General features: G+C 36.4%; 1 protein-coding gene and 1 long non-coding RNA gene across 2 annotated transcripts in view; one reads left to right on the top strand and one right to left on the bottom strand.

Moving 5' to 3' along the window:
- Positions 1 to 1,236: 1,236 nt before the first annotated feature.
- Positions 1,237 to 12,184, bottom strand: LOC310728852. Its single transcript, XR_014534355.1, has 2 exons — positions 12,148 to 12,184; positions 1,237 to 1,890 (listed from the first exon to the last, which is right to left on the bottom strand). It is a non-coding gene; the product is annotated as an uncharacterized lncRNA (long non-coding RNA).
- Positions 1,695 to 12,290, top strand: part of cpne8 (copine VIII) — a 37,061-nt gene continuing 26,465 nt past the window's right edge. Inside the window, exons 1-2 of the mRNA XM_083546683.1 lie at positions 1,695 to 1,826; positions 11,125 to 11,165. Coding sequence (XP_083402809.1) covers positions 1,723 to 1,826; positions 11,125 to 11,165 — 145 coding nt within the window. The 5' untranslated portion in view covers positions 1,695 to 1,722. The remainder of the gene's footprint in view (positions 1,827 to 11,124; positions 11,166 to 12,290) is intronic.

The raw sequence follows: 12,290 nt of genomic DNA, 5'->3' as shown, positions 1-12,290 counted from the left end.
TTGTGTTAACATTTTGCCATGTGTTAAGTTAAATATAGAATGTGGCCACAGTATGTCATCAGACTTGCATGAGGGAAACAAGGCACTGATGCAAAGCATGGTCAGATGAGTCACGTGTGTTCTCATCAGTCTCATATTGACAGAAATGCCTATGAATGCTACTTTATTTGAGATACTTGGTACACATCATACCATTGCTTTGTGGGTATAAAATATAACTGCAGATTATTTGTTGCACAGTTTGACAGCCCCTCTCTTTTCCACATGTCTAGCACTTACTTATTTTTCTGGAAAAATCACTGTAGTCACAATGACAGTAGCAGCTTAGTGGGGGTTTTTTTGTTGTTGTTGTTTTGTTGTTCTTTCTTGTTTTAATATTATTGTTGGGTAATGAAACAATCAACATCAACCAAATATATTCAACCAACAAAAAAAATGACATAATTGACACTGATAAAAGAGGATACACATAATCTATTACTGTAACCCTGCAAGATTTGCCTTAGTTCCTTCTGCCATAACAGCATGGTAGTTTTATTATAGTTTGCTGTAAAAAATAAATAAATAAAAGAATTAAAAAAAAAAGCCAAAGTATTAATGTTCCTAACACCAAATCATTGATCAGGAAATGAGCAATTTATATGGGATAGCTTTTCAGTTGAATGAAAAATATTTTGTGAACCCAGACACATGACTTTTTTATTATTAGCTCGATTTTACCTTTGTGAACAAGAAACTATAAAAGTGAAAATCCCTGGTTTTAGTTTTTCCCTGAACAGTTCACTGCGGCAAAGGTAAATGAACAAATAGTGACACAGAAGCTCTCAGGAGTGCATTTGTTTAATTCCTGCTTTTTTTTATTTATTATTTGTTTATACTAATAATTTGTTTTTATGATGGCCATTAAAAGCTTTTATATTTTCTTTCCTTTTTTTGTTTGTTTTTTGGCTTGACCTATTTTTTGCACAGAAGTGTAGACTCTTAGATAGAAAGTACTTTTCCTTGTGGCTGTTAAGGAGCCTCAAGGGTACATCTTTTGTACCTTTGCTATTAATCTTTATATCTTTAAAAAAGCAATATAAGGTACATAACTGGACCTTAAGGGCCAGTTATGCTCCTTTAAAATTGTACTTTAAATATATTTAAAGGTGCAGTACCCCTTTAAAAGTACATGCACTTTTTCGCCAAGTACAGTCCATGGAAACTCCTATAAATACTAAATGTGCCACACTACTGACAAATAAAGGTGTCTTTTTTGCTGAAATGGTAGTGTTAAAAATACTCTTATTAAAACAAGACAGATGCCAAGAAGACCCAAATAGCCTATAATCTGGTCAGAGATTATTCTCCTGCAGTCTCAATGAGTTTAGATATGTACAGTAGTAGACTGAACTACAAGCATCTTAACGTTGCCGTTCTGCGTTTTTCATCGTGTCACACTGATGATGTGCATCACTAATAAGGAATAGCTGAGGAAGAACGTGGTGCTTCATGTGCAGTGTTCTCCTTCATGAAAAATGAGGACAGAAGACAGTCCTCACGGCGCACATCTCTCTCTCTCTCTCTCTCTCTCTCTCTCTCGCGCGCGCGCGCGCTCTCGCGCTACGTCACAGGCGAGCTGGTAATTCAGGCGAGCGCGCGTCCGCCGACCCTCCGCGGTGCCGAGGATGGAGAGGAGCTCTCTTCACCAAAAGCTCTCCTAGTGCCACACTGAAAGCAAGCATGTCTTCGACTAGCAGTTTCCCGAATTTGGCGAGCATCGGCGACTGGGAGCCTCTGATCTCTGCTATACCCGCCACTAAAGTTGAGCTCACGGTGTCGTGCAGGTGAGTGATGCGCGCGCGCGCTCTGCCTTCGGCTGGCTCCGTCTTCAGACGCACGCGGACGCATCTGGCAGGAAAGCCAAAAGGGGAAAAAGACAGGGGTTTAAAAGCCTGCAGTCGCTGCAGAGTCCTGATTTTAGCTTCAGTGTCACAAATGTTCAGCATTTAAGCTCTTTTTTTTTTACTGTTTCATGCCACCTTTATAGAAACGCGTGCAGTCGTGTCTCCCATCGCATCTTTCAGTCCCCCTTAAACATCTGAGAACGCAGGTGGAGCCTTTTCACCTTTTTTACATCACTGCATGCTTACGGTATTGTGATGTGATTTCTCACCCTGTGCCCCCAGCAGCTGTAGGTCATAAAGTTACAGGCTGGAATTATTGTGCAGTTTTTTTTCATGTAGGGTGTTGAAGCTGCTACTGCTGCTCATGCCTTGCCTTTACAGGGATTGTCATGATTATTTTTTAATACTATTCCAAGATTTCAGCCCTTATATATCTTTTGGGGATTGTAAAATGTGGTATTTAAACTGCGATAGAATGTTGCCTCTGTCAACAATCAAAATAAGGCTATTAAACTAATTAGAAACTTGACTGATTAGCAGTTTAATGGCTATGTGTTCTCTGTTTCCTACTAATTGTATTAACAATTAAGGAGATAATTGCTCTGGCGTTCATTCTAAGTGTTCATTTTGCATTTGGTGTAGCTGTTCAGGAGAACTATACAATCTAAAGGGACAGTAATCAAGTGATTGTTCATACTGGGGTTTTAATTGAAGAGGGAAACATCTGCTATCACTCAAGAACAGAAAGGCCAAATAAAACTTTGTCACAATTTCCAGCTCGCCCTGAAAAAAATAAATACAATAAAATAAACAAAACAAAAATGAAACGACGCGAAGCGAAAATTCACTTATCACATCATCTACATCAGGGGTCACCAACCTTTTTGAAACTGAGAGCTACTTTTTGGGTACCGATTAATGTGAAGGGCTACCAGTTTATTACACAAGGTTTTCAGTTCGATCTGAAATAACACATTTGTTTACTTTACCTTTTATTATCTGTTATTAATAATAATTAATAAAATTCATTTATGTGAAGACACTGATCATGTTAATGATTTCTCATAATAATTATCAACAATGATTTAACAAAGTAGGAAACAGCTATTTTTTTAGAAAAGGCCCGTGGGCTACTCATGTGGTCCTTGCAGGCTACCTGGTGCCATGTTGGTGACCCCTGATCTACATGGTACAGTGTTATTGCATGAACATGCATGGAACTGGGTCACTTGTATTTATTGATGATGTGCATGCTTATAGAAGTATCTGGATGAATTTTGAAATGTATGGAGCTGCATTTTCTGCTCAGATTCAGTCGATTGCTGAAAAACTGTTAGGTCGGCACTTCACAGTACAGATGGATAATGACCCAAGATATGCTGCAAAAGCAGCTTGAGAGCTTTTTAATGAATGAAATGTTTTTAAATGGAAGTAGCAGTCACCTAACATCTACCCAAATGAGCATGCTCTTCATTTACTGAAAGACTCACAAACAGCTGAAAGCAGTTGCAGTAAAGTACTGCCAAAGCATCTCAGGTGAAGGAACAGCTTTTGGTGATGTCTTTAGGTTCCAGATTCAGGCAATCTCTCGAATAAAAAAAAACTGTCTAAATCTATTGTGGTAATATACAAATGCAAAATGAATATATTAAGCATTCTTTTCAGCCTATTAGAGATTAGGTTGATAATCACAATGGACAATACTGCATAGAGGAACAAATCAGCTGATTTTTAGTGGTGTAATAAATATGCTACACGTCCTAACAGCAGAGATGTTTTTGTTTGTTTGCATCAGCATTTCCAGCTGTAGATATTTTCATCACAGCCTCTGTATTAATTTTCATTAGCATCTCTGAAACCAATACTGACTGGTTCAAATCCGAAGCGGTCTTTACAAAGTGTTGTAATTTCCCCTGACATCATACCATGATCTGTGGGTTGATTGAGCATACTGACTGAAAAGACAAACATTAGTGAGTCACTATAGGTTATAGTCTAGGGTGAGAAAAGAAACCTGGGGACTCCTAAGAAACATATCTAATTTCAGTGAATATTCAATTTATTTTTCAAGTTCATTCTAAAGTATTGCTTTTAATACATTGACCTAAACAGGATCTTTGTTCATTTATAACCAAAATATTTGGATTTCTAATGCTTACTAATGTTTATGCTATCTCCCACAGAGAAACAAAATGTATTACGGTCTCACACCATGTCCCTCCCTCTGTGTAGAAATATGTCTGTAATAAAACTTAAGTATAATGTCTTTTGTTGACCAGGAAAGAAATGATTGCATTTCATAGTTCACTGGTCTGTGATAAAGCTGAACTCTGAATAAAAAAATCAGGTTGCTAAGGTTAGATTGCAGATTAACTAATGCTTAACAGTATATTGTACTTACTACCAGTCATGCATGTATGACAAAGTGTTTTAAAATAGCTTTTTTTATTCATATGCATTAGGGTGTGTAGTTTAAAATATACTGATGCAATACTTCTATACTCATATTACCTCTATTTCCTGGATAGACTACTTGAAAGGAATGTGCAGCCAATAGTTAGTTAAAGCTGACTCAATATCCAATCCATACTGTTTTGCCCAAGCTAGAATGCATGAATGTTAGTGTAAGTGGCAAAACGTTCTGAACAGACAGCAACATAATTGATAGGTATGATTGACACATCTTTTTTTGTGCCATAGACAGTGAATGTTTTTCTTTTGAGCAGATATTTTAGTGAAGCTGCCAGAATGTTAGGGGGAATTATTCTTGTTTTGAAAATGTTTTCCGACCTAAAATCACTGATCTTTAAGTCCAACATTGCAGAAATAGCAGAATGATTATTACTGTCAACCTGCACAGGCTGTGGGTGCACAAAAGATAAATGTATACCAATCAGCATAGGTCTTTCTTGTGCCACCAAGCAGATTCTGGCTTATTGATGCACAAGACCACACAACACCTCTGAAGGTATGCTGTGATATCTAACAGACTGACAATAGCAGCAGATCCTCTAAGTTCTTTAAGTTGTGAAGCAGTGCCTTCATGGATCAGACTCATCTGTCAAGCACATCTCACAGATGCTCAATCAGATTCAGTGCTAGGGAGACTTTTGACTGGGTGTAATATGAGGCAAAATGTGAGAAAATTAATGTTATTCACATCACCTATCAGTGGTTAATGTTATGGCGGATCATTCTACACATTAGTCTGATGCGCATGTATTCTTGTTATTTATAATGAATAGCCTCAACTATTATAGCTCCAAACAGTGAACCTAAAGCCACAAGGGCTCCTCAGTGTTAAGCAGTTAAATGCATGTTGAATTCTTAAAATAAAGGAAAGATTTTTTTTTAGGTGAAAACAGAAGCTATGCTTCTGTCTCAGACTGATCCTTAACTTTTAGTTAATCTTTTAATTATAATTTATTAACTCCATTACTCTTTTTATCTTTTAATTAACTCATTAAAATTAAGATTAATCTCTTAATTAAGATTTCTATATTTACAAAAATAATTTAGCAGCACATATAATAAATTCTGTACTACATATACAGTGGGTACGGAAAGTATTCAGACCCCCTTAAATTTTTCACTCTTTTTTATTTTGCAGCCATTTGCTAAAATCATTTAAGTTCATTTCTTTTCCTCATGAATGTACACATAGCACCCTATATTGACAGAAAAACACAGAATTGTTGACATTGTTACAGATTTATTAAAAAAGAAAAACTGAAATATCACATGGTCCTAAGTATTCAGACCCTTTGCTCAGTATTTAGTAGAAGCCCCCTTTTAATCTAATACAGCCAGGAGTCTTTTTGGGAAAGATGCAACAAGTCTTTCACACCTGGATTTGGGGATCCTCTGCCATTCCTCCTTGCAGGTCCTCTCCAGTTCTGTCAGGTTGGACGGTAAACGTTGGTGGGCAGCTATTTTTAGGTCTCTCCAGAGATGCTCAATTGGGTTTAAGTCAGGGCTCTGGCTGGGCCATTCAAGAACAGTCACGGAGTTGTTGTGAAGCCACTCCATCGTTATTTTAGCTGTGTGCTTAGGGTCATTGTCTTGTTGGAAGGTAAACCTTCAGCCCAGTCTGAGGTCCAGAGCACTCTGGAGAAGGTTTTCATCCAGGATATCCCTGTGCTTGGCCGCATTCATCTTTCCCTTGATTGCAACCAGTCGTCCTGTCCCTGCAGCTGAAAAACACCCCCACAACATGATGCTGCCACCACCATGCTTCATTGTTGAGACTGTACTGGACAGGTGATGAGCAGTGCCTGGTTTTCTCCACTCATACCGCTTAGAATTAAGGCCAAAAAGTTCTATCTTGGTCTCATCAGACCAGAGAATCTTATTTCTCACCATTTTCGAGAACTCCATGCAGGCTTTCATGTGTCTTACACTGAGGAGAGGCTTCCGTCGGGCCACTCTGCCATAAAGCCCCGACTGGTGGAGGGCTGCAGTGATGGTTGACTTTCTACAACTTTCTCACATCTCCCGACTGCATCTCTGGAGCTCAGCCACAGTGATCTTTGGGTTCTTCTTTACCTCTCTCACCAAGGCTCTTCTCCCCCGATAGCTCAGTTTGGCCGGTCGGCCAGCTCTAGGAATGGTTCTCGTCGTCCCAAACGTCTTCCATTTGAGGATTATGGGGGCCACTGTGCTCTTAGGAACCTTAAGTGCAGCAGAAATCTTTTTGTAACCTTGGCCAGATCTGTGCCTTGCCACAATTCTGTCTCTGAGCTCTTCAGGCAGTTCCTTTGACCTCATGATTCTCATTTGCTCTGACATGCATTGTGATCTGGAAGGTCTTATATAGACAGGTGTGTGGCTTTCCTAATCAAGTCCAATCAGTATAATCAAAAATTTCTGTACTCAAATGAAGGTGTAGAACCATCTCAAGGATGATCAGAAGAAATGGAGAGCACCTGAGTTAAATATATGAGTGTCACAGCAAAGGGTCTGAATACTTAGGACCATGTGATATTTCATTTTTTCTTTTTTAATAAATCTGCAAAAAGGTCAACAATTCTGTGTTTTTCTGTCAGTATGGGGAGCTGTGTGTACATTCATGAGGAAGAAGAATGAACTTAAATGATTTTAGCAAATGGCTGCAATATAACAAAAAGTGAAAAATTTAAGGGGGTCTGAATACTTTCCGTACCCACTGTATGTATTTGCTCATTAAAATGGGCAAAGAATGTCTTTATCGACATGTGTGGTCTTAGTATATTGAATGCTGCAGCGTTGTAGGAGTCCGGTCAATACGTGCAACAGAGAATGGAGCAAGGTGCCATGAATCATGTTTTAAAGGTGCACCAAAAAACACAGCAAATCTTAAAACTGTGTACAGCCCCTGTAAACATATGCGCTAACAAGAAGTCATGTTCTATGACAAATATTTGGTTTAGTTCTTTTTTAATATGTTAATTTGCCAGATACAACATTAACATAATCTAATGTTATTACATGTCTGTGCTTAAAAAAAAGTGTACAGGAACAATACGACCACCATTTAGACTTTATTTCTTACACAGATTATGTTTAGGTTAAAGCATCTGACTTCTAATAGGTTAAATTATAGTACGTTTTACAACACCTCCTAACAGGTGGATGACAGTAATGGATGAAACCTCTTTAATATGTGTTCTTACAAAGATTTGCACACCACCATTCTGTCACAGATGTGATCTTTAAGACTGTTAAAAATGTGTACGCTTCTGTTTGCCTGATCTGACTGACAGGATGAAGGGATTTGATTAATTAGCTTTTTTTTATCATTTAAAGAAGACAGACAGGGACCTATTTAACAGTGTTATCAAGCAAACACATCAAAATTTTATATAAATGTATAAATCATGTGCACATCAAGTTGGTTATTTATTTTTTTTTAATGATAACCTCATTTCGTATTGTAGTCATGCACAGTGTTTAAAAGAGACTGCAAACAGAAAGTTGCAAACAGGCAACTTTCTGGTGATTTTGAAATAGCCCAGTGGCAGGGAACAAGGACATAACCTTAGGATTGGATTTGCCATTAAGGCAGGATGGAGCATTACACTGCCAAGTTCCTACTATTGGGTCCTTAACCCCTCTTTTTTTAACCATGCACCCTGGCCTTGTCTTCCTAAGAAGCTTGAATATGCAAAAAAATAAAGGCCATAAAAAATGGAGCCAGTACAAATTTGCACTGCCATAAATTATATTTTAATGATAACTTATTAGTAAATGAATTCTTCAGTAGATATAGATATAGAAATCCATAAAAAGTACTTAATGAACCAGGGATATTAGCTTGTATATGATGATCCACTCTCACTGCCAAACCATTATGGATTATTTCTGCTCTCAAGTTGTCGTTATGAAAACAATTTTACACCTTTTAAATTTTTGCTAGGAGCTCCTTTAAATGAGAAGAAGCCAGTGTAGCAATTCTTCAAAGCATAACAAATTAAGGCAGGTACAAAAGAAGGCAAAATAAAGACAAGAGTTCAGGAATAACATTCTTGTGTTTATTCGAATGCAATCGCAGGTGACAGCCAGTCTGTAACCCAACTGGCTGACCTTATCTATCTGACTGTAAACAAATCACTTCTAGGTAAAATAGGTTTATCAACCTTATCACCGAGCTTGCTTTGGAATTCTAACCATAACTCTGATGTAAATAAGAAATAATGGCAATACACTGCTATAACACTGCAAGGTGACAGAGCCCATAGCATGGCCTCTCTCTCTCTCTCTCTCTCTCTCTCTCTCTCTCTCTCTCTCTCTCTCTCTCTATATATATATATATATATATATATATATATATATATATATATATATATATATATATATATATATATATATATATATATATATATATATATATTCACACTGAAGGCATCAAAACTATGAATTAACACATGTGGAATTATATATGGAATTATATACATAACAAAAAAGTGTGAAACAACTGAAAAATGTCATATTGTAGGTTCTTCAAAGTAGCCACCTTTTGCTTTAATGCTTTGCACACTCTTGGCATTCTCTTGATGAGCTTCAAGAGGTAGTCACCTAAAATGGTCTTCCAACAGTCTTGAAGGAGTTTCCCGAGAGATGCTTGGCACTTGTTGGCCCTTTTGCCTTCACTCTGCGGTCCAGCTCACCCCTAAACCATCTCGATTGGGTTCAGGTCCGGTGACTGTGGAGGCCAGATCATCTGGTGCAGCACCCCATCACTCTCCTTCTTGGTCAAATAGCCCTTGATGCCTTCAGTGTGACTCTACAATTTTCAAAGTCATGAAAATAAAGAAAACTCTTTGAATGAGAAGGTGTGTCCAAACTTTTGGTCTGTACTGTGTGTGTATATATATATATATATATATATATATATATATATATATATATATATATATATATATATATATATATATATATATATATATATATATATATATATATATATATATATATAAATGTGTGTGTGTGTGTGTGTGTGTGTGTGTGTGTGTGTGTGTGTGTGTGTGTGTGTGTCATAATTTATAAGGGTTTCATATGTTTTGAAATGGTAATCCTATTCTTTTGACTTCAAAGGTGATTCTTATTTTTCATTCAAAAGCTTAAAGATAATACTAAAAAAAGATATGCAGATTAGTCCCAGGAGAAGTTTCTTTTAGAAGCACATTTACTGCTACATTATTTCTTTGTGCAGGTTTATGCTCTCAGGATTTAAAAGTACAAAAATTATGTGCATAATATTATTACAGCATAATATATTAATCAAGAGTAATGACATCAAGTGTTATTTTATTTTTTTTTTTTATGAAAGCTGTTTTGACTTTAATATCGAGGTGAAGAAAATCTGTTCTAAAGTCTCAGCAAAAAATAGCTGGGAATTTTACATTGGGTAAGTTTGTATTACTGATATATATAATGTTTTAAGCAATGAGAAATTGTTTAAAATTGCTCTTATATTTGCAAATTAGTAGCAAATTTAACAGCTATATTATTATGGGTTGCATAGATTAAGGTAGGGTTTAAGAGTAAAGTTATATATATATATTTCTATATTATTTAATTTGTGAAGCATTGTAGAAAATCAGACCATATCAAAAGGAGATTAAGAAAATGTGACCAATAGTTGATAAAGCTTGGTGTTTGTAGAGTTTCCTGTTATTCTGGCTAAATATATTATTTTGAAAATGGCCAGTTCTCTCTTATATTCTGCACACACACACACACACACACACACACACACACACACACACCACACACACACACACACACACACACACACACACACACACACACACACACACACACACACACACACTGTAGCTTGGAAGAACTGGCTATCACTTGTTATCAGTTTTCATGGTGTTTTAGAGGAGAAAAGTCAGGCATATGGCAGAATTTCTCTGGCCAAAAGCCTTCCTCATCAGTCGCTCCTACATGCTTACTTCCTTTCATAGGCATTAAGTTTCTGGTTTTTCCTTGTCTTAACTATTTTATATCATTTCAGAAATAAATATTTTTTGGGGGGGCCTTTAATAAATAATGTTGTCTTTTCCTGGCTCTGAAAATGCATTTCAGCCAGAGAAACAGTCATGAAAGGTTTATGCTTTAATGTGGGAATAGAGGAGAGATGGCACATTGTAGGTCATTCTCTTTCAATCTTGCATATGCATCATATGGAGACTTTGTACAGGGTCCATAAATTATACATTGTGCTACAGTAGAAATCCCTGGAAATGTTGTATTTATTATGGGTTTCTTTTACTTTTTAACCTACCACATGAATTAGAAAGGCTTAATCTATATTTAAAGCATTTATTTAAATAACCAAATGTAGTGAAGGAAATGGAATCTATTTTGCATTTACAGAATCCCGAATATGAAATATTAAGAGCCTGTTCTAATTTCTTTCAGGTTTGAATTGTTTTTAAAAAGATATATGTTATATCAAAGGACTATTTGTGCTTATGAATCTTTTCATTCCACTTGTGTAAGCCTGTTAGAATTAGTTTTTATTTCTTCTTATTCACATGATGACATGTTTAAATGAGTTGCAAAGTGTAAACAGTTCTATATTATGGTTTCTGCTTGGAAGCTCAAGCACTGCTACTTAAACCATAACCAAGCAGAAGAAACATTCATGGCTGCACACAGTCATGTTACAGTAGATTTGGTGTGGTGTTATGGAAATATTCTTCTATACTTCTTATCTTTTTCTTCTCTATTTATTTTTACTTCTTCACAGAAACCTACTAGACAGAGACACTTTCTCCAAATCTGATCCAAGTAAGCTTTTTTCTTCTCTATGTCTCACATAACATTGCTTTATATCATGCTTGAATGATCTTTAATGTGATTGCACCATTTTTCCCTAGAGCAGTATATAAAAAAATAATCCAAATGCTACAGTTGTGACGTCATGCTTATTTTAGTCCTCACATGCCAAAAATAGCTTGGTATGATTGTTCCTTTTAGTGGACCTCAGCTACAGTGTAGTCATTATTCACAGCAATGGATGATGTTTTATTCTAAAACCTCACTGATAAAATAGACAAAAACAAATCTGTGTTTACTTTACCCACTGGGAGGCAAAGTAATCTGAATCAGTAATCAGTCTCACACAAGTTATATTATATTTACAGAGCACACTAGCCTGAACATGAATGTGGCAAGCAATATTAATGCGTCAACAGAATTTCAGATAATGATTTGCTTTGTGCCAATTTAAGCATTTTGTTTTCGGCTCGCTTTTGCTTGAATAGGCATGTTAGTCTATTGTCAACTCCATAATTATTGGCACAGAAAATAGGTGTGTGAGTTGAATTACAAAACAAAACATTTGCACATGTATTTCTTCGAAAAAATTGGTTTTAAAACTGATTGGCACCCCACTATATCTAATATATCCCTATAGCAAAGAACACCACTGAACCTCTTCTTAGACTTAGATTTAGATATACTTTAGTGATCTTGTGATGTAAATTATTGCGTTACATATCATCATGTCTTTACGCAATCTCTAAAAGAATTAAAAGACACTTATTCAAACCTAAAGCTCATATTTGGAGACTGGGACCACTGGGTGTCAGGGTTTTGGAGAGACGGAAACAGAAACCGGAGTAGTAGAATGAAGGTTTTGAGCTTAGAAATCATACAACAAACCTAGAACGAGCAATAGTTACTTGAATAGTCACTATAATGCAAAGTGTCCTTAGGAAAGGCTTAGTCTATGTGGTCTCGGATGGTACGAGATTGCAAAAGTGCTCACGGGTAGGAAGTAATCCATGCGAGGAGTCCTGGAATGTATTTTGCTTAGTGATATTTTGTTCGTAACTTTTGAGATACATAACCTGACTTGCATGGGTCATCAATCATCTGTCTGATTTTGAGTTCAATACTCTTATTTTTTTT

The sequence above is a fragment of the Silurus aristotelis genome (genome assembly GCF_946808225.1).
Source record: "Silurus aristotelis genome assembly, chromosome: 7".
Classification (NCBI taxonomy): domain Eukaryota; kingdom Metazoa; phylum Chordata; class Actinopteri; order Siluriformes; family Siluridae; genus Silurus; species Silurus aristotelis.
The sequence above is the reverse complement of the archived record's forward strand: the minus strand, read 5'-3'. Positions and strand labels throughout refer to the sequence as shown.